The sequence below is a fragment of the Dromiciops gliroides genome, chromosome 4 (genome assembly GCF_019393635.1).
Source record: "Dromiciops gliroides isolate mDroGli1 chromosome 4, mDroGli1.pri, whole genome shotgun sequence".
NCBI classification, from domain to species: domain Eukaryota; kingdom Metazoa; phylum Chordata; class Mammalia; order Microbiotheria; family Microbiotheriidae; genus Dromiciops; species Dromiciops gliroides.
The window spans coordinates 313,643,945-313,663,856 of NC_057864.1; the positions used below are offsets into that span (position 1 = coordinate 313,643,945).

Below are 19,912 nucleotides of genomic sequence, written 5' to 3' on the forward strand. Positions count from 1 at the left end.
AATGGTATGTCCTACTCAAACTTCAATAAAAGCCTACAATACTGTAGATTGGGATATGTACTTTCAGACCAGACCTACATTCAAACACAATTCTTGTTTTTAAATAGTAACTCCTAGATATAATCAGTCACCTAAATTCTTTGAAAATTAACTCCAGGAGAAACTTACTCTTACTGAGACAAAGAAGGAACTGTCTAATAATAGTTAAGATAGGGTCTAAATAGGTCTATTGTTTTTTTAAAAAACCATTTTGTTGTAATTTTACCAAAAATATGGAATTCTTCAAGAATTTTATTGTTATCCTTCTGCAGAAACTGTGCTAAACTCGGTATCATTTCAATTCTAGTACAGGTGCTGCCAAAGTGAGCAGTCTACTGTTTTGTTAAAAGCTATTATGTCTCCTCTCCCTTTTTGCCAATTAAATTCTTCCACTCTAGACCTCTATGGCATTTAAGAAAATGCCAGATGTAAGATGCTATTAGATCTCAACTGACCTAAGGAATGTCTGAAAGCAGAGAAATGAAAATATTAAAGCAATGTGAGCCTTGAAAGAAGATACCCACTTTTCCTCAGCTGTACCCAAACCTTTTGTATGAGCCTAATCAAAGGCCAGAAGAACCTTTCAGTATGTAACAGGTATCCCCCTCCACTGGGCCGCTCAGTGGGACAGTGGATAGAGTACCAGGCCTGGAGTCAGGAAGACTCATCTTCATGAGTTCAAATCTGGCCTTAGACACTTACTAGCTGTATGACCCTGGGCAAATCACCTGTTAGCCTGTTTCCTCCTCTGTAAAATGAGCAGGAGAAGGAAGAGGCAAACCTTGCCAGTATCTTTGCCAAGAAAACCCCAGATAGGGTCATGAAGAGTCAGACACCTCTGAAAAAAATGACTGAACAACAACAAATCCCCCTCCACTATTGAATCACATATTACTTCAGTTCATTGTCTGGGAGAAATCTGTCTCCAGCCCTCCTTCAGTGCCTACACTAGTTACAGATTAGGCAGAAACTATAAGTCAAATAGCAAAGTATGTAAATGAGATGAAATAGCACAATAAATAAAGGGGATGGAGAAATCCACAGTAGAATAATTTTCAGCCCCAATACACAAATAAGCACAAACTCCCACAGACAAGTAGACAGCTGGGCATGGTGGTTCACTTTTATAATCCACCTGCTACTGAATAGGTAGAAGCTTGTGGATAACCTGAGTTCAGGAGTTCTGAGTTGCAGTGGTCTAAGCTGATCCAGTGCTTGCACTAATCTTGGCATTAATTCAAGGCTACCAGGTTGCATAAGGAAGAATGAATCAACCCAAGTTGGAAACCAAGCTGATTAAAGCTCCAGTACTTATCAGATCAGAGTGGGACTGGATTCTGTGTAGCCTCTACACTTCCAGTCAGGGTGAAATAGGTAGACTCAGTCCTTTTAGGAAAAAAAATCACACACAGGTGAATCAAGGGAACAAAGGCATGGAAAATTTTTGGTTTCAGGTGAGGGAGGGTCTCAGTACCAGTGGCATCTTTTTCTGTCATCAGTGGAAAACTCCTGCTTGAGTTCCACCATCATTTAGATGTGTTACTGTCCAGAAACCCCTGGACCTTCACCACTCAACTTCCATAGTTGTTGTCCACTGAATGTTTACCTGTACTTCTGCTCTCTGCCTCTGGAGCCACCAGCCACCAGTTCTTTGGATTGTTGTTTTCTGGCTTCTTAGCTGCCTTCAGAGAAAGCTCTTCTTGCTGCTTCTTCTGGGAAATGTTATTGCTGCCGCAGAGTGGGACCACCCCAACTCCATGACTTGGGGCTAGTCAACCCATGTTCAGCTCTGTTTTTGATACACCTCATCTGTCTCCTTAGCTGGCCCACAAAAGGGTTGATCAGGAAGCTTAGAGGGGTTTTTTTCCTCATCTTCCATCAACACAAGGGCCCAAGCTCTTACTCCTCTATTTATCAAGGAGAAGGAACCATTATCTTTATTTTGCAGATGAAGAACTGAGACTCACTGAGTGGCAGTTTTAAGCACCAAAGCTAGAATTTAAGCTCAAGACCCTTGACTCCAAATCCACTGTTCTTTTCATTATTTCCAAAGTCCCTTCCAGCTCTAAACTTATGATCTTTTCATCTACAATCTTATGATTTGGGAGGCCTAAAGTGACGATGATGCCCATCTTTGGATATTGTACAGGAAAATATGATAGATTTAGAGTCAAAAGAGGAGGGGTTCAAATACCAGCTCTGTCACTTACTCCCTGTGTAATTTGGGGGAGGTCATTTAACCTCACCTGAGAAATGAGGGACTAAATGATTTCCAGCTTTAGGTCCTATGATATGATTTTTTTTTTTTGCAGGTCAATTGGGGTTAAGTGACTTGCCCAGGGTCACACGGCTAGTAAGTGTTAAGTGTCTGAGGTTGGATTTGAACTCAGGTCCTCCTGAATCCAGGGCCGGTGCTCTATCCACTGGGCCACCTTGCTGCCCCCTATGATATGATTTTTGCTAAGAGTAGGAGAAACAAAGGGCTATAAAACTGTGCATACCCTTTAATTGTAAGGAATTAGTTGTAATTTGGGGTTTCTGTGACCCCATCTCACACTGGACACCTGCATGCCTGCATGGGTCTGGCCAAATTATAATGAAAGGAATCCTGGTAAGGGCAGTTAGGTGATCTTCGGTATCCAGAAGCTGGGGGAGCTGGCATTTGTAGAACCGCTTGTTATTTCTGTCAATCAGGGCTGCCAGCCAATTAGCTTAGGGCTGTGTGTATGTGGTCACCCTGTTTCTGTGAGAGAGGGAGCTTCTGGGAGAGAGAAGGGAAGAGAGCACACTCTGGCATGAGTGGTAGAAGGGGTGAGATGCTGGAACACTGTGCAGCGGGTTCTCTTTGAAATTGCTGATTTCCAGGTGGTGGTGGTGAGTTGCGGATTGTATCTTTTTCCTTCCCCTATTCCCTTTTTCTTTGTCCCTAGTTCTATTAATCTCACTTGTGTTTTAAATTTGTTACTATTAATAAACCCTGTTTTGTTTTTTAAATAGGCTGTTAATCTCCTTTCTTACCCCAATATTATGGCGAGCCACACAATTAACACTCCCCATATTAAATTTGGCCCTTACATAATGCAGTAATACCACTGCCAGATCTATATCCCAAAGACATCCAGAAAAAGGGAAAGGAACCTATTTATGCAAAAATATTTATGGCAGGTCTTTTTGTGGTGGCCAAGAATTGGAAATCTTTTTTGTCATAACAGTATTTTATTATTTTCCAGATACATATGGAGATAGTTTTCAACATTTGTTTTTATAAGATTTCTAGTTTCAAATTTTTCTCCCTCCCTCCCTTCCCTCCCACCAAGACAGCAAGCAATATGATATAGGTTATATATGTACAATCACATTAAATGTATTTCTGCATTAGTCATGCTGTGTTAGAAGAATCAGAGCAAAAAGGAAAAACCTCAAAAAACAAAAACAAAAGAAATAGTATGATCCAGTCTGCATCTATATTCCACAGGTTGTTGGGGTTTTTTTCTGGATTTGGAGAGCATTTTCCATCATGAGTCCTTTGAAACTATCTTGGACCATTGTATTGCTGAGAATGAAGTCTATCACAGTTGATCAATACACAATGTTGTTGATACTGTTTACAATGTTCTCCTGGTTCTGCTCATCTCACTCTCTGAAATCTGCCTGCTCATTGTTTCTTACAGCACAATAGTATTCCATTACATTCATATACCATAATTTGTTCAGCCATTCCCCAATTGATGGGCATCCCCTCAATTTCCAAAGAACTGGAAATCAAAGGAATGTCCATCAATTGAGAAATGGCTAAACAAGCTGTGGTATATGATGGTGATGGAATATTACGGTGCTAAAAAAAATGACAAGCAGGATGATTTCAGAAAAACCTGGAAAGACACATGAACTGATACATAGTGAACAGAAACAGTAGAACATTGTACACAGTAACAGTGATATTGTTTGATGAAGAACTGTGAATGACTTAGCTATTCTCAGCAATACAGTGATCCAAGACAATCCCAAAGGACTAATAAAACATACTATCCACCTCCAGAGGAAAAACTGATATTGATTGAATACAGACTGAAACATGCTATTTTTCACTCTTTCATTTTTTTCTTTTATTCGTTTTTTTTGGGGGGGGGGCAATGGGGGTTAAGTGACTTGCCCATGGTCACACAGCTAGTTAGTGTCAAGTGTCTGAGGCCGGATTTGAACTCAGGTACTCCTGAATCCAGGGCCGGTACTTTATCCACTGTGCCACCTAGCCGCCCCTTTTATTCGTCTTCTAATACAAAAGGACTAATATGGAAATGTTTTACATAAGTGCCTATGTATAACCCATATCTGATTGCTTACTGCCTCAGGGTGGGGGAGGGGAGGGAGGGAAGGAGGGATAGAATCTGGAACTCAAAACTTTAAATAAAAATGTTTTTAAATTGTTTAAAATAAAACAGAAAAAAATACAGTTAAAAAAAGAGTTGAGGGGCAGCTAGGTGGCACAGTGGATAGAGTGCTGGCCCTGTATTCAGGAGGACCTGAGTTAAGATCTGGCCTCAGACACTTGACACCTGCTGGCTGTGTGACCCTGGGCAAGTCACTTAACCCCAATTGCATCACAAAAAAAAAAAATTGAGGAAAGTTATCTCCAGTGATAGGGGATTGTATTAAGTTGTGAAGAACCAGACCTATAGCTCTCAGGCCACATCTACAGAACACATCATGATTGATCAGATAACCTCTTAACCCCTATTTTTAAAATAGTGCTTTAAGGTTTACAAAACATTTTGTCTACAATAACTCCTCGAGGTATGTAGTGAAAGTACCATTATCCTCATTTTTCAGATGATGAAACTGAGGCTCATTGAGTCACAGTGACAGCTCTAAGCATCTGAGATAGAATTTAAGCCTTGACTCCAAACGCTCTGTTCTTTTTATTATTTCAAAATGTTCAATCTATTTCCTGGTTCTAGAGCAGCAGAGAATAGTAATAGACCATACAAAAAACTCTATGGAAGACAAACACACTGATTGAGTTCATGACTATATATGTGTGTGTTTGTATACACATATATACACATATATAACAATGCGCACACACATATATGTGTGTTATTATGGGTGTATTATATGTGTATTATGTATATAGTTTATATGTGTATTATATATTATGTGTGTATGTCTTGTGTGTATGCGTATATATGTGCATGTGTGTGTATATATGTAAATGTATATGTGTGTGTGCATATAGTCTCCAGAGGTACCATAGCTAGGGCTGCACATGAACCTGAAATACAGGGAAGGGGGAAATTTGGATGACCACAGCCAAACTTATCTGTTTCCCAGAGCCTTACATGGCTGCTCACTTGTACAAATATCTATTTCACACTGTGCAAAGATAGTCTGTTTTGACCACGGTAAGCCAGCACTGAAAGGAATGCAAAGCTGGCCCAAATGCCTGTTCCTTTCATAAACTAGATAAGAGTGGAATCTGTGGTCATCTCTGATGGGTGTCCCCACTTGAGCTTCTCCACCAACATCTATACTTGTTACTCATGCTTGGCTTGTCATAATATTGAATCCTGGTAGGGACTGCCTCAATCACTTAAATGTCTTTATCTTTCTGTTTTTTACATTTTACAATGCTTGATAATTATGCTGGCTGACCCCATGTAGCAATCCAATCCCATTTTGCAAGACCCTTTTAGCATTTCATATGAAAAGTGGAATGAAGGCAAAGATGATTATAATATCATTACCCCCAAATCCAGAATGTATGTGTAGCTCGTTGCATTAATGTCCAAAGGGCCTTGATATTAAAAAAGACACATGACAACCAAAGTAATTCTCTTTTTGCTCCACCCCCAAGACTGTCTCTATTATTTGCATCAAAAATCCATTTATCTAGAGGATGGGCTGGTGAAGCAAACATTTGGGGTTTGGAAAAACTATTTACCATTTTTAGTTGTTTAGTCATTTTAGTCCTGTCTCTAACTTTCTGTAACCTCTTTTTGGCATTTTCTCAGCAGAGATTGTGGAGCGGTTTGCCATTTCCTTCTTCAGCTCATTTCACATATGAAGAAACTGAGGCAAACAAGGTTAAATGATTTATCCAGGGTCACACGACTAGTAAGTATCTGAGGCCAGATTTGAACTGAGGTCTTCTTGACTCCAGGCTGGCACTCTAACTACTAGCCATACTAGTTTTGAGTGCAATTATGTAAATGCAGAAGCAATACGACTAATTAACATAAATGTTACATAACATCCATGGTAAAACATTATGTTCATTGCCATGAGCTTATACTCAGTAGAGAAAGTAAAAAAGAATCATGAAAACAAGGACAAAGTAGCATGACAATATGCCCATCTTTTTGGATGGGGTTAATAATTGGTAAAGAGAAGTTTTCAGCCAAGTATATAATCATTTATAATCTCTTGGGCATTTTGTTTCATCATACCAGCTTGATATTTTCTTTTCTAATGTTCTTGTTTAAATTATATGAACACCTGTACTTGTCAATACAAGGAAAATAAAATGTTGGTTTAAAAAAAAAAGAAATGGGGGCAGCTACGTGGCACAGTGGATAGAGCACTGGCCCTGGAGTCAGGAGTACCTGAGTTCAAATCCAGCCTCAGACACTTAACACTTACTAGCTGTGTGACCCTGGGCAAATCACTTAACCCAATTGCCTCACTAAAATTAAAAAAAAAAAAAAAGAAATGGTGATCTCGAGTTGTTTTTTCTTCAACATTCATTCATTTGCTCATTCACTCTTTATTCAACAAATATATATTAACCATGTATTATACGTTTGGCACTGTTCTAGCCACTGAAGAAAATATAAAGATCAGTAGGGAAAAGCTCCTGTCCTCAAGGAGTTTATGACTTAACAGAGGAGATAAGACTTATACATCTAGGTCCAATTAGTGTGAATAATGAATCCCCTGAAGTGGTTGCATTATTCAATTTCATATTGCATATTTCCATTGGGCTGGAACCATACACAAATAACAATATCATATGTGACAAATAAGAATATATTTTTAAAAAATCTAAGCCCATAAAGACAAGTACCAAAAATTAAGAATTCAAATTAAAGAGACTTTAGGTTTTTTGACTCATTAGATTTAAAGCTGGAAGGGATTTTAGGGCTTATTATAATGAAGAGCTGAATTGAAGCCCAGGGAAGTTAAGTATCTTGCCCAAGGTCACACAGGTTGTAACCATCAAAGCCAGGCTTTGAGCATAAATCCTCTGACTCAAAATACAGGGCTCTCTCCACAATTTCATGCTGCTGTTTCCACCCGTCGTTCATAATTCTGCCTTCAGGAACCAAGCTGAGTAATTCTAACACCTTTTTCAGCCCTTTAAATGCTTAAAGACATCTATCATGTTCCAACTCTTCCCCATCTTCTTTTCTCTACTGCATCCTCCCTGCCCCCAGTCATAGCCCAGCATCACTTCTGGTCAGCACCTCTAAGCCTGGCTTCCGGGCTGGGGTAGGGGAAGTGGTCCTTCAATCTCCCCATGCCCACCCCCTCAGCCTCTGCTGTTCCTTAGAAGAAAGTTTGTGAGGTAAGAGTTTATGAGGTGAAATTTCTTGAGGCTGTGAGTGAGGTGAAAGTTGAGATGAAATTTCTTGAGCCCAATGCAGCTGCCCTCAGGGCCTACTCTCTGTTGATTCAGTGGAGGTGGAGGCCAGCTGTCTACACTTCACTGAGCCCAAACGTCAGGCCCTGAAGGTCCTGTCCTTTCTGAGGTCCTCTTAAGGAGGACAACTGCTTTACCCCTTTATTTTTGCTGCTCTGTGTTCATTTTATGGGAATTTTCTGTCTTTTTGTGGAGAAAATCTGGAGAGCCTGGAAATTTATGACCTACTCTGCCATCTTCCCAGAATTCCTATTTCAATCACCACTCATCTTGACTTTTGTCTTGCCACTGGACTTTGATGACTCTGGAAGAGAGAGTAAGGCTGATGATACTGCACAGCTTTGCCTCACTTAAATCTAATTCCTGTATAAAACATCACCTTTGTGATGTTGTTGGTCCTCTTTGAGGATGATGGAGAACAAATACTCCCCAGTTCTTTCAATTGGTCTTCCTGCATGATGACCAACCTTCTCATCATTCTCATTACCCTCTTCTAAACATGCTTCAGTTTCTTAATATCTCTACTAAAATGTGTTCTTCAATTCTTTAACAGACATTTAGTTAGTCATTTAATATTTATTAAGTACCTACTATGTGCTAAGTACTGTGCTATAGTCTAAGAAAAGGCAAAAGGCAGTCCCTCATCTCCAAGAATCTAATGGGGGAGAAAACACACAAACACATATGTACAAACCTAAGCTATAGATAGGGTGACTTGGAAATAATCAACAGAGAGAAAGCACTAGAATTAAGGGGAATCCTTGAGAAGGACTTCTTGTAGAAGATGGGATTTTAACTGAGACTTAAAGGAAGCTTTCAATACCAAAGAGACAGAATACTCCCATTGTAGCATCACCAGGATGAAGCACACCTAGACCAAAGCTTCTTAAATTGTGGGTCACAGGGGGCAGCTAGATGGTGCAGTAGATAGAGCACCGGCCCTGGAGTCAGGAGTACCTGAGTTCAAATCTGGCCTCAGACACTTAACGCTTACTAGCTGTGTGACCCTGGGCAAGTCACTTAACTCCAATTGCCTCACTAAAAAAAAAAAAAAATGTGGGTCACAACCCCATATGGGGTTGTGCAACTGAATTTGGGGGTCGTGAAAAATTTGACAACAGTAAAAGGTTATGTATAGCTATTTGATATATCTATATACCTGGGGTCATGTAAAAATTTCTCAGGAGAAAAGTGGTCATGAGTGGGAAAAGTTTAAGAAGCCCCGACCTAGATTATGACCTCCCTCATTCTGGAGACTTCAGTTCTTATAGCAGAGAAGGGACTTGCCAACTTTGCCACCAGCACCACCTACCTTTGACTAAATGCCATCAATGGTTAGGTAAGCAAAAGAGGCCCAAGAATAGAGGTGTTGCCTACCTGCTTGCCTTCTAGCCTGGCCCCCTAGAACCATCATCCAAGGGAACAACTGTTGTGGAAATGAAACCTGATGATTTGGACAGCTACTGAAAACTAGGGAAAAGAAAGCTCTTGCTATTAAAGTCCTTGGAATTGCCAAATGGTTCATTATCATTAGTGGATATTGATTTATCATTATAAATGACATTAAAGAAGATGCATTACTGTCTCCTTTGGAAAGAACACTGGTTCTTTCTTTCTAACTTGTGACTAAAACCTCCTGTATGCTAGGTGTTGTAATAGATAGAGCTCTGAACGTGGAATCAGGGAGACTCATCTTCATGAGTTCAAATCCAGCCTCAGACACTTACTAGCTATGTGTCTGGGCAAATCACTTAACCCTGTTTGCCTCAGTTTCCTCATCTGTAAAATGAACTGAGAAAGGAAATGGCAAATCACTCCGGTATCTTTGCAAGACAATCCCAAATGGGGTGACATGACTTAAATAACTGAACAACAACAATAAAATTAGAATGTGATTTTCTTGAGCATATTGACTGTCTTATTTTAAAATTTTATATCTTCATTGCAGGGCACATGGTAAAATCTTAACAAATGTTTTTTCACTCATACATTATTATAGCCTAAGATTAAACTAGCTTTTTGGTTTTGTCACTTCCACACTTGGGCAGTTTGATGATGCAGGGATCATCAGGTTTTTTTTTGTTTGTTTGTTTTTGTTTTGTTTTTTTGGTGGGGCAGTGAGGGTTAAGTGACTTGCCCAGGGTCACGCAGCTAGTGTCAAGTGTCTGAGGTTGGATTTTGAACTCAGGTCCTCCTGAATCCAGGACTGGTGCTCTATCCACTGCGCCACCTTGCTGCCCCGGGATCATCAGTTTTATAAGGGGGGAGGGGAAGCTCTCATTCAACTGTATCTGATTGTTTCTCATCTCTGATGTCATAGTCAGTGAGACACCAAGGAATGGCAAGTGAAATTGCTACTTCATAAGCATGGAAGATGTAAAGTTTCTAGATATGGAAAATTCCAGAAAAGGAAGTGGTATTAATGAAGGTGGGGCAGGGGGCAGTCTACTACAGGAACAGGAGTCTGCTGTTAAATGTTTACCAAATGCCAACAAATATATATGTATGCACACTTTTATAATAATATACATAATTAATATTATAGTATATTATAGTAACAATATGTTATATTATAGAATAATAATATAATAATCTACATTATTTGCATTTTCTCTATCATTTCATTACGTGTAGACAATTGACACTGAGGTATAAATACTCATACTGAAAATTTCATAATTGTCTCTCCCTATTTGCTTTGGGTTGGCTCCAGCATGACCCTGTACAAGAGGTATTAGATAACCCCCCCCAAAAAAAAAACCACTCAAGGGTTTTTTATACTATCACTATGTCAAAAAAAAAAAAGTTTTTGCAAGCTTTACATTAGCTTCCATAAATGTGTGCCACTCTAGTGCCAAGATAGAAAAATGGACAAACCAAAAGGCAATCACTCCATGATCCTCCCAACAAATCTGTAGGATAGATTAGGACAAGTATTATTTTTCCATTTTACAGATACTGACATTGAGGCTTACAGAGGTTGTGATCTGCTCAAGGTTACACAAGTCAATATTTTCTTTCTACTATGCATAATGTGGAGTTAGCCTTAAAACATTTTTGATGTGAAAATAAAATAAAACATTACTTTGGTGCTTTTATAAACTTGAAATCAGGTGGAAATGATCTCTAAGTCCAGCAAGCTTGAGGCAAATGAAAGTATTTGACTGCACTGGGGAGTGAAGGGGGAGGATGGGAATCAAGAATTGCAATTCCTTACACAGGTCTTTTAACCACAACACCAACAGTCATGTTCAAATCAAGTCTCTCTCTCTCTCTCTCTCTCTCTCTCTCTCTCTCTCTCTCTCTCTCTCTCTCTCTCTCTCTCTCAAACTTCATAATTGAAGCAGTACCAAATACTATCTCCACCATGCTACTCTAATATCTTACTGTGGCATAGAGGTAACCCTGAGGTCTCAAAGGCTATAACAGTGGAAAGCTTGCTCTGATAAGGCCCACAAATCTAGAAAAACCTAGGTATGGGCTTAGTGATAATCTGTATGTCTGTTATCTAGGAATATCATAGACAGTATGCTGTAGGGAAGAGAACACCCAACTTGAAATCATGAGACCTGTGTTCAAATCCTAGCTCAAATACGTCCTGTGTGACACTGAGCTAGTCACTTTGTGCCTCAGTGTCTCATATATGAAAAGGAGATAATAAAATTTATTCCATCTTATAGGCCTATTTCAAAATAAAAGTATTAAAGTGCATATATTTTGGTTTTTTTGTTTGTTTGGGGTTTTTTTGGTGAGGCAATTGGGGTTAAGTGACTTGCCCAGGGTCACACAGCTAGTAGGTATCAAGTGTCTGAGGCCAGATTTGAACTCAGGTCCTCCTGAATCCAGGGTCTGTGCTTTATCCACTGCGCTACCTAGCTGCCCCAAGTGCATATATTTTAATATTAGGAAAACTACAAACATAATAGACCAATTAATAACCAAAAATAAAAGCAATATATCAATAGATAGAAAGTTTACAACACAATAGAATATCCATTCCTGTTCAAAACATTTAAAAGCAAAGGTATAAATGAACTATTCCTCAATAAAGAGTATCTATTTATTGTCATTATTAAACTGTGATCCTCCTTTACATGGTAAATACTATCTATTCTCCCCACTAGACTGTCAATTCCTTGAGAGCAGGATCTTTTATTAAAGTCTCTTTGTATCCCCATCTCTTAGTTAGCACAATGCCTGGCACATAGTAGGTGCTTGATAAATGCTTGTTGACTTAAAGCCAAGGGCGCACATTACCTATAACAGAAATGTTGTGGGCATTTCTGAAAAGATCAGATGTAAAGCAAGCATGTCTATTATTACTGGCCTAATTTGATATAGTTCTAAAAATGTTAGTCTTCACAATAAGAAAGGAAAAAGAATTTAAGAGAATAAGTAAGTGCAGAGAGAAAATAAAATTATCTGCTATACATAGGGGAAGAGTTCTTGAACAAACAAAAGAGAGGACCACAGGTGATAAAATAACAATTTTGTTTACATACAATTGAAAAGGTTTTGCACAAAAATAATGCAATTAGAATTAGAAGGGATACAGAGAACTGGGGAAAACATTTAAAACAAATTTCTCTGGTAAAAGTCCAACATCCAAGAAATACAAATAAATACAAATATGTAAGACAAGAGCCATTCCCAAACAGATAAATGATGAAAAGATATGTATAGGCAGCTCTCCAGGAAAGAAATTCAAGCTACTGACAACTATATAAAAAAATATTCCTAGTCACTAGTAATAAAAAGTGAAAATAAAACAGCTCTGAGGTCTCATCTCATGTCCACCAGGTTAGCAAAGATGATAAAAAAGAAAAATGACAATTGTTAGGTATTGGAGGAGGACAAACATAGAAGTGAGAACTAGAATAATTTATATAACAATAACACTATAGAAAAAAAAAACAAACTTTGAAAGACTTTAGAACTTTGATCAATTGAATGATAAACCAGGAGTCTGCACATAACAAATAGTGAGTAAACCAAAACAGCAAACAAGAATCAGAGAAGTTATACAAATTAGAATATACAAGAATCTTGTGTATTCTATAGAAATTAGAATACACAAAACTGAATCAGCTCTTTAGCTGAAAGCAAGATGATATCTCAGATTAAACCCAAAGACAAAGAACACTCTCTCCCAGAAAAGATCCATTCTGGTATTCTAGAGTCTAAAATTTTGAACAAGTCTAGAAATATCATGGAGCCAGCTTCCCATTTATGTCTGCTATCTTTTTGGAATGTCTTCTGTCTGCCTGTCTCCCCCAAGAAGCTCTGCCATCAACTCAGTAAGTCTCTTACCTGGGCACACATAGTTACACTCAGCTTTCTCTCTGCCACATCTCCTGTAAACCAGCAACACACAAAATGCCCCAGGGCTTAGGTGGAAGCCCAATTACATTCCTATATGGAAATATTCATTTGCCAAGTTCATAAGTGGATAGAGCACCAGCCCTGGATTCAAGAGGACCTGAGTTCAAATCTGGATTCAGACACTTGACCCTTAGTAGCTGTTTGATCCTAGACAAGTCACTTAACCTTCATTGCCCCACCAAAAACAAACAAAATAAAAATGCTATAGAAGTGTGACTTGTGACTTTAAGCTCATCTGATGAAAGGGAGACTCCAGGAGGAAAGGTGTTTTTTGTTTTTTGTTTTTTTCCTATCCCAGCAACTTATGAAGACTATGGAATGAAAGAGGCACGCATGTGCTCTGGTTCCATAGTAATGGTGACACATTGGTAATGGAAACAAATGCTCTGGCCACTTTCCAAAGGGCAGGCAAGTTCGTTTGGTGGTAGAGACAAGGGCTGATTGTGTTAAACATGTGTTCAAGAAATGTCCAGTGACATATCTGTTTTGGCCTCTAGTTTAATGGTCTAAGAAATTAGAGACTCCTGGATAGTCTGTTGGCCCCAGTGAAAGAAGGGACTGTGCCAAAGAAAACTGATTATTGAGCCAGGAAGATTCACATATTCAGTAGACATAAAAAGAGAAAAAACTTCTACTCTTATTCGAGGTTAAGCTGGACCTAGGAAAGCCTCCTGCTAGTTTATGTTCAATACTGAAACAAAATGATACATATATAAGCCATTCAACAATTAATAAAAGGAGATTTACTTAGCCATAGCAGGAGAAAGATGTTCAACAAGAATAGGTACTGATGGGGGCAGCTAGATGGTGAAGTGGATAAAACACCGACCCTAGATTCAGAAGGACCTGAGTTCAAATCTGGCCTCAGACACTTAACACTTACTAGTGTGGGGACCAATTTTTAATTGGGGAGTGCTAGCTAAGTGGCTCGCCGCAATATTGGGGCAAGGAAGGAAACCGGCAGCCTCCCTCAAAACAGAACAAGATTTATTTTAACAAGAACGAACTTAAAAAAAAAACACAAACAGGATCAGTAGGATCAAGGGAAAAGAAATAAAATGGGGAAAGGGAAATTATAATACCTGAAAAAAATACCACCACCCGGGAATCAGCTGAAAATACGCAGCAGAACGCCTGTTGCTCTCCAGCTTCCACCTCGAATGCCCAATTCTCCTCCCCCAAACTTAGAAAACACCCCACACAGTCCCAGCCAATGGGATGGCCACTCTGACAGTCACATGACTGCCCTCACTAGGCTTCTAATCATTATAATTTTGCCAGGCCCATGTAGGCGTCGGTGAGTGGTGATGACGTGAGGTGCCAGAGCCCTGGCAACCAGTGGGTGGAGCACTGTTTGCGGAGCCCCAGGCCAGTGCGCGCTGAGGCATAAAAATCTCAAATAACAATTAATTCTTTACATTAGCTGTGTGACCCTGGGCAAGTCATTTAACCCTCATTGCCCCGCCAAAAAAAAAAAAAAAAGAATAGGCATTGAGGACTCCTTGAGTGGATTCAGCTGAGCTAAAGCTCTTTTCCCTAAGTTGTCAAGTATTCATAGTGGCTCCTTTGGATTCAGGCAATGAAGAAACTACGTCTACAGCCTAGTCTTTAGTCCCTTGAGCCAATCAAGCTTGCCCAGTATAATGATCAGTACCTTTTAAGGGAAAATTAGCTTAACTAGCATGGAGACTTGAGGTTAGGATATTGTTCTCACCACAACTCTCATTCATTTTCCTCCTCTTTTGAGGGTCTTGGGACTTTATGAACTTTCCCTTGGACTAGTGAGGGAGGAATTTCCTTTTCCCCCTTCCTCCTCCTCCTCCCTTTTAACAAAAAAAAGAGATACCTGGGAATTTGAGATCCAGTCTCAGACAACCACATGTACACAATGCCATATTTGAGTAACTAATGCAAATCTCTGCATTCAATACTTCAATATATGCCAGTGAAAGGAAGGCCCACATGGATGAGTTCATAGATGAGTTGAAGTATCAACTTCTTTGAGGGTCCTAATGTTGAAGATAAAATAAGGGTTTCAAGTGATCATCTAGTTAAGGAAAGATGGTACCTAAAGCTTGGCTATCGTAGCATGGTTCAAATGGGGGTATCATGGGACTATATTTAATTATAGTTGTCTTTAGGCTTTAAATATCACCCAGTCCAATCCCCATTTTACAGATGAGGAAACTGAGGCTCAGAGGTATAAAAGAATTTGCCCAAGGTCATATAAGTAATAAGTAATAATAAAAAAAGTGGGGCAGCTAGATGGCACAGTAGAGCACCAGGCCTGGAGTTAGGAAGACTCATCTTGCTGAATTCAAATTTAGCCTCAGACACTTACTAGCAGTATGACCCTGGGCAAATCACTTAACCCTCATTGCCCCACCAAAAAAAAAAAAAAAGAGTTCCAAATTTTCTTCTTCTCTCCTTCACCTCCCCCCCCAGATGATAAACAATTTGATATGTTATACATGTGTAATCATGCAAAACATTTCCATATTAGTCATGTTGTGAAAGAAGACACAGACCAAAAGAAAAAAATACATAAAAAGTGAAAAATAGCATGTTTCCATATGCATTCACTTTCCATCAGTTCTTTCTGTGGATGTGGATAGTATTTTCACCATGAATCCTTTGAAATTTTCTTGGGTTGTTGTATTGCTGAGAATAGCTAGGTCATTCACAGTTGATCATCATACAATATTGCTGTTGCCATGTACAGTGTTCTTCTGGTTCTGAACTCTTCACTTTGCATCAGTTCCTGTATATCTTCCCAGGTTTTTCTGAAAACATCTTCCTTGTAATTTTTTATATATAATATATACACACATATTTATGCATATTATATATATGTTTACATATATTATATAGTTCTTATATTCTGATATAATATAGTATCATTTCTTTACAGTCATGTATCACAACTTATTCAGTCATTCCCCAGTTGATGGACAACCTCTCAATTTTTATTTATTTATTTACTTATTTATTTTTTTTTGCAGGGCAATGAGGGTTAAGTGACTTGCCCAGGGTCACACAGCTAGTAGTTGTCATGTGTCTGAGGTCATATTTGAACTCAGGTCCTCCTGAATCCAGGGTGGTGCTTTATCCACTGCGCCACCTAGCTGCCCAACCCCTCAATTTCTAATTCTTTGAGACTACAAAAAGAGCTGATATAAATATTTTTGTACAAATGGGTCTCCCTTCTCCCCTTCTTGGATCTCTTTGGGATAAAAACCTAGCAGTGGTATTTCTGGGTCAAAGGGTATGCACAGTTTTCTAGCCCTTTGGGCATAGTTCCAAATTGCTCTCCAGAATGGTTGGATCAGTTCACACTGAGTTCCAGTTTCAAATTAACTAGGTACCTCAAACTTGACGTCCCATATTTACTCAAACTCATTGTGTCCAAAACTGAACTTACTATCTTTCCCTCCAAGTTCTACCCTCTTCCTAACTTCCCTGATTCTTGTCAAGAGCATTCAGTGACTTCTCAGCCACTGAGGTTTAGGTGTCATCTTCAACTCCCCTCTGTTGCCAAGTCCTGAAAATCTTAGCTTCCCATTGTTTCTCCCATACATCCCCTTTGCTCTCCTATACATCCCCTTTGCTCCACTCGCACAGTCATCACCCTGCTGCAGGCTCTCATTACTTCATGCCTGTTCTACTGAAATAGGCGTTTTGGATGTGTCAAGTCTTTCTCTACTCAGAGGACAAAAATGATCTTCCTTAAAGCTTAGGTCTGAGCATGTCACTTCCCTGCTCAATAAACTCTAGTAGTTCCCTATTTCTTCCAGGATGGAATATAAAACCCTCTGGCTTTAAAGCTTCTTCACCACCTGACCCTTTCCTCCCTTTCCAGTCTTTTTACACTTTATTCCCTTCCTTTTACTCTGCAATGCAGCAACAGTGACCCCGTTCCTCCGTCTTCTGACTCGACTATTCACTGAACGGCTGCCCATAATGTTCTGCCAGATCACCTTTGCCTCCTGGCTTTCTTCAAGAGGCTTTTTCCAATCTCTCTTCCCTAACCCCACCAATTCCCATCATGCAGTTGACTTTCCTTAGATGATTTCCAATAGTGCTAATGCCTTGCCTCTGAGAGTACTTTCTATCTTACACACACACACACACACACACACACACACACACACACACACACACACACACACACACGTTTACATGTTGTTTCCATTATTAGAATGTGAGCTCCTAGAGGGCTAGAACTTTTTTTAACTTTCCTTCTTTCCCCAGTGATTAGCACAGTCCTTGGTACATAGTAGATGCTCAATAAATGTTTGCTGATTGATAAAGAGTCAAATGTGTGGGGGCAGCTAGGTGGCACAGTGGATAAAGCACTGGCCCTGGAGTCAGGAGGCCCTGAGTTCAAATCTGGCCTCAGACACTTAACACTTACTAGCTCTGTGACCCTGGGCAAGTCACTTAACCCCAATTGCCTCACCAAAAAAAAAAAAAAAAAAAGAGTCACATGTGAAGGATAGAGCTGGAGTCAAAGGGATTTGGGTTTAAATCCTGTGTTTCTTGCTGGTATACTTAACTTTGGACAAGTTATTTAAGTCTCTCAAGGTTTTGGTTTCCCTCCCCCACTGTAAAATCATGGGGTTGACCTCCCTTAGGTGACTTCCGAGCTCCCTTGCAGCTCTAAATATATAATTCCATGTCTGTAGGACCCAGCTCTGTCATAAACTAGATGTATGACCCTAAATAAGTCATGTCATTTCTCCCCAGGTTTTAAATTCGTTTAAATTAGTTGAGTTAGGGGCAGCTAGGTGGCACAGTGGATAAAGCACTGGCCCTGGATTCAGGAGGACCTGAGTTCAAATCCGTCCTCAGACACTTGACACTTACTAGCTGTGTGACCCTGGGCAAGTCATTTAACCCTCATCGACCCACAGTAAATAAATAAGTGAATAAATGACTGGATAAATAAATAAATTATTTGAGTTAGACAGGATTATCCCTAAGACCCTATCCAGTTTTAACATTCTGTTTTTAAGGGTCTTTCCAGCTTCAGAGTCCCCAGTCTATCCCTTGTTTTGTTTTGTTTTGTTTTGTTTTCCAATTACATCTTATTGATTGAAAAAAAGGAAAATAATTCAGGTGAAAGCATTGAATAAAAAAAAAATTAAAGCAACATCATTCTCCTTGCAGATACATCAGGTCTCTAGTAAGTGTCCAAGGTGAGATTGAAGAGACTGTATCATCATTAGGAAAATAATCTGGCCCCCTTTTTCAGCCAGCCCACAGGGCCTGGTAAGGTGGGACGTACAAGCTAGCACGTACTCTTTTTGGCAATCGCCTTCAGAGCTCATCTGCAGCCAATTCAATTACTTTTCCTTTCCCATTAGCAGGCACTAGGGCTGATGTCATTGATCCCTCTGGCTCTTCGCCTTACTTCAGAGAGATGTCTTCGCTTCCATTTCCAAAGTCCCCCAAAAGAGATTCAAGACAAAAGGCATGAATCCAGTCCTGACTCTGCCACCAGCTCCCGAAATGACCTCAGACATTTCAATTCAACAAACATGTAAGTGCCTCCTATGCCAAATAAGTCACCTTTCCTCATAGGTCTTATGAAGGACTAGAAGTCCTTCTCTGAAGTTCCTTCTAGCTCTAACACTCTGTGATTCTAATTAGATATGAGAATTCTCTTCTTGTTATTAAGGGGTTCAATCAGTCATCCTTCTGACAGATCTGTTCTGACTCTGGTTTATAGATAATAAAAGAAATGTCCTTGGTTCAAAGAAGGAAAAAGAAAAGAGCAACATGCCAGTCCCCTTTACCCGAGGTATATTGCTAAAACATTTAAGAAAGAACTACCACAATATTGTCACAAAGAATTGAAAATCAAACATATCTTGAACCATAAAGAGATCAATCAAAGCACAAGAAAGCAAGGAAAGAGAATCCTTCCACCTATCCTCAAACAAAGCTTTCAATACCATATACCTTACGATGGTACAGGGTGACAAGAAATAAGGGCCATATTTTCCTAAATTCTGTCTTCCAAAATGTGTACTCACCTGCCCTTCTTAGCCACTTCCTGTATTTCTCTTCCTTGCCAGTGGACTCTGCCTTCAGTGGCCAACACCCATCCCCACCACAAGACGAAGAGGCCAGATTTCATTTTGGGGATAGTGTTCGGGTTCCAGAGCCTACCAGAGCTTTTCTCGGGGAAAACAGGCAAAAGAAAAAGTAGATTCGTTTTCTCTCAAGACGTTATTGGTCTGTTCATTATTAGAAGGGTGTTTACTCATGCAAAAAAAAAAATCCTCCCAGAATATGTAATCTGGATAGCGGGAGAAAGCAATTTCCACTAAACCTATAAATCCTCCTACGTCAGATGTCAGGGATTTTCTGAACAGGGTCTGTGGGGGTAGGAGTTTGTAGGAGGGAATAGAGGAGAGGGAGGGAGGTTGAATTCCTGTGTGTCTGTCAAACCATTATTTCGGTTGAAACAAGATTGGTAATTAAATTGATCCAATATTGGAAATATTCAAAGAAAAGACTTCGATTCACCAGTCTTATGACCAAAGGAAATTCTAGACAGACCAAAGCAATCTCCAAGCATCCTTGATGCCAGTTGTTTGGGAGCAGCATAGCACCACCCAGAAATGCTTATTGAATCAGAGATAAGTAAGCCTTTCAGACATTAGTATGTTGCCTTTTTCCGGAAGGTTGTCTTTTGAGTGTTCCCTCTCTCTATCAAGTAGCTTAACTATCCTTGACAATTCTATAATTGGTTATCAATTGAAACTTCATTACCTTCTATCTATCTTAAACAGGGGAATGATTAATAGGGCGACTCTCTGACCCTCAATCAGAACTATAGGCCTT

At 39.5% G+C, this 19,912-nt stretch overlaps 1 protein-coding gene and 1 non-coding gene across 2 annotated transcripts in view; both read right to left on the reverse strand.

Annotated features, from left to right (window-relative positions):
* Nucleotides 1–19,219, reverse strand: part of GABRR1 (gamma-aminobutyric acid type A receptor subunit rho1) — a 66,612-nt gene extending 47,393 nt beyond the window's left edge. The window contains exon 1 of the mRNA XM_044005618.1: nucleotides 19,099–19,219. Coding sequence (XP_043861553.1) covers nucleotides 19,099–19,202 — 104 coding nt within the window. The 5' untranslated portion in view covers nucleotides 19,203–19,219. The remainder of the gene's footprint in view (nucleotides 1–19,098) is intronic.
* Nucleotides 267–370, reverse strand: LOC122727056. Its single transcript, XR_006353024.1, has one exon. It is a non-coding gene; the product is annotated as a U6 spliceosomal RNA (small nuclear RNA).
* Nucleotides 19,220–19,912: the final 693 nt, after the last annotated feature.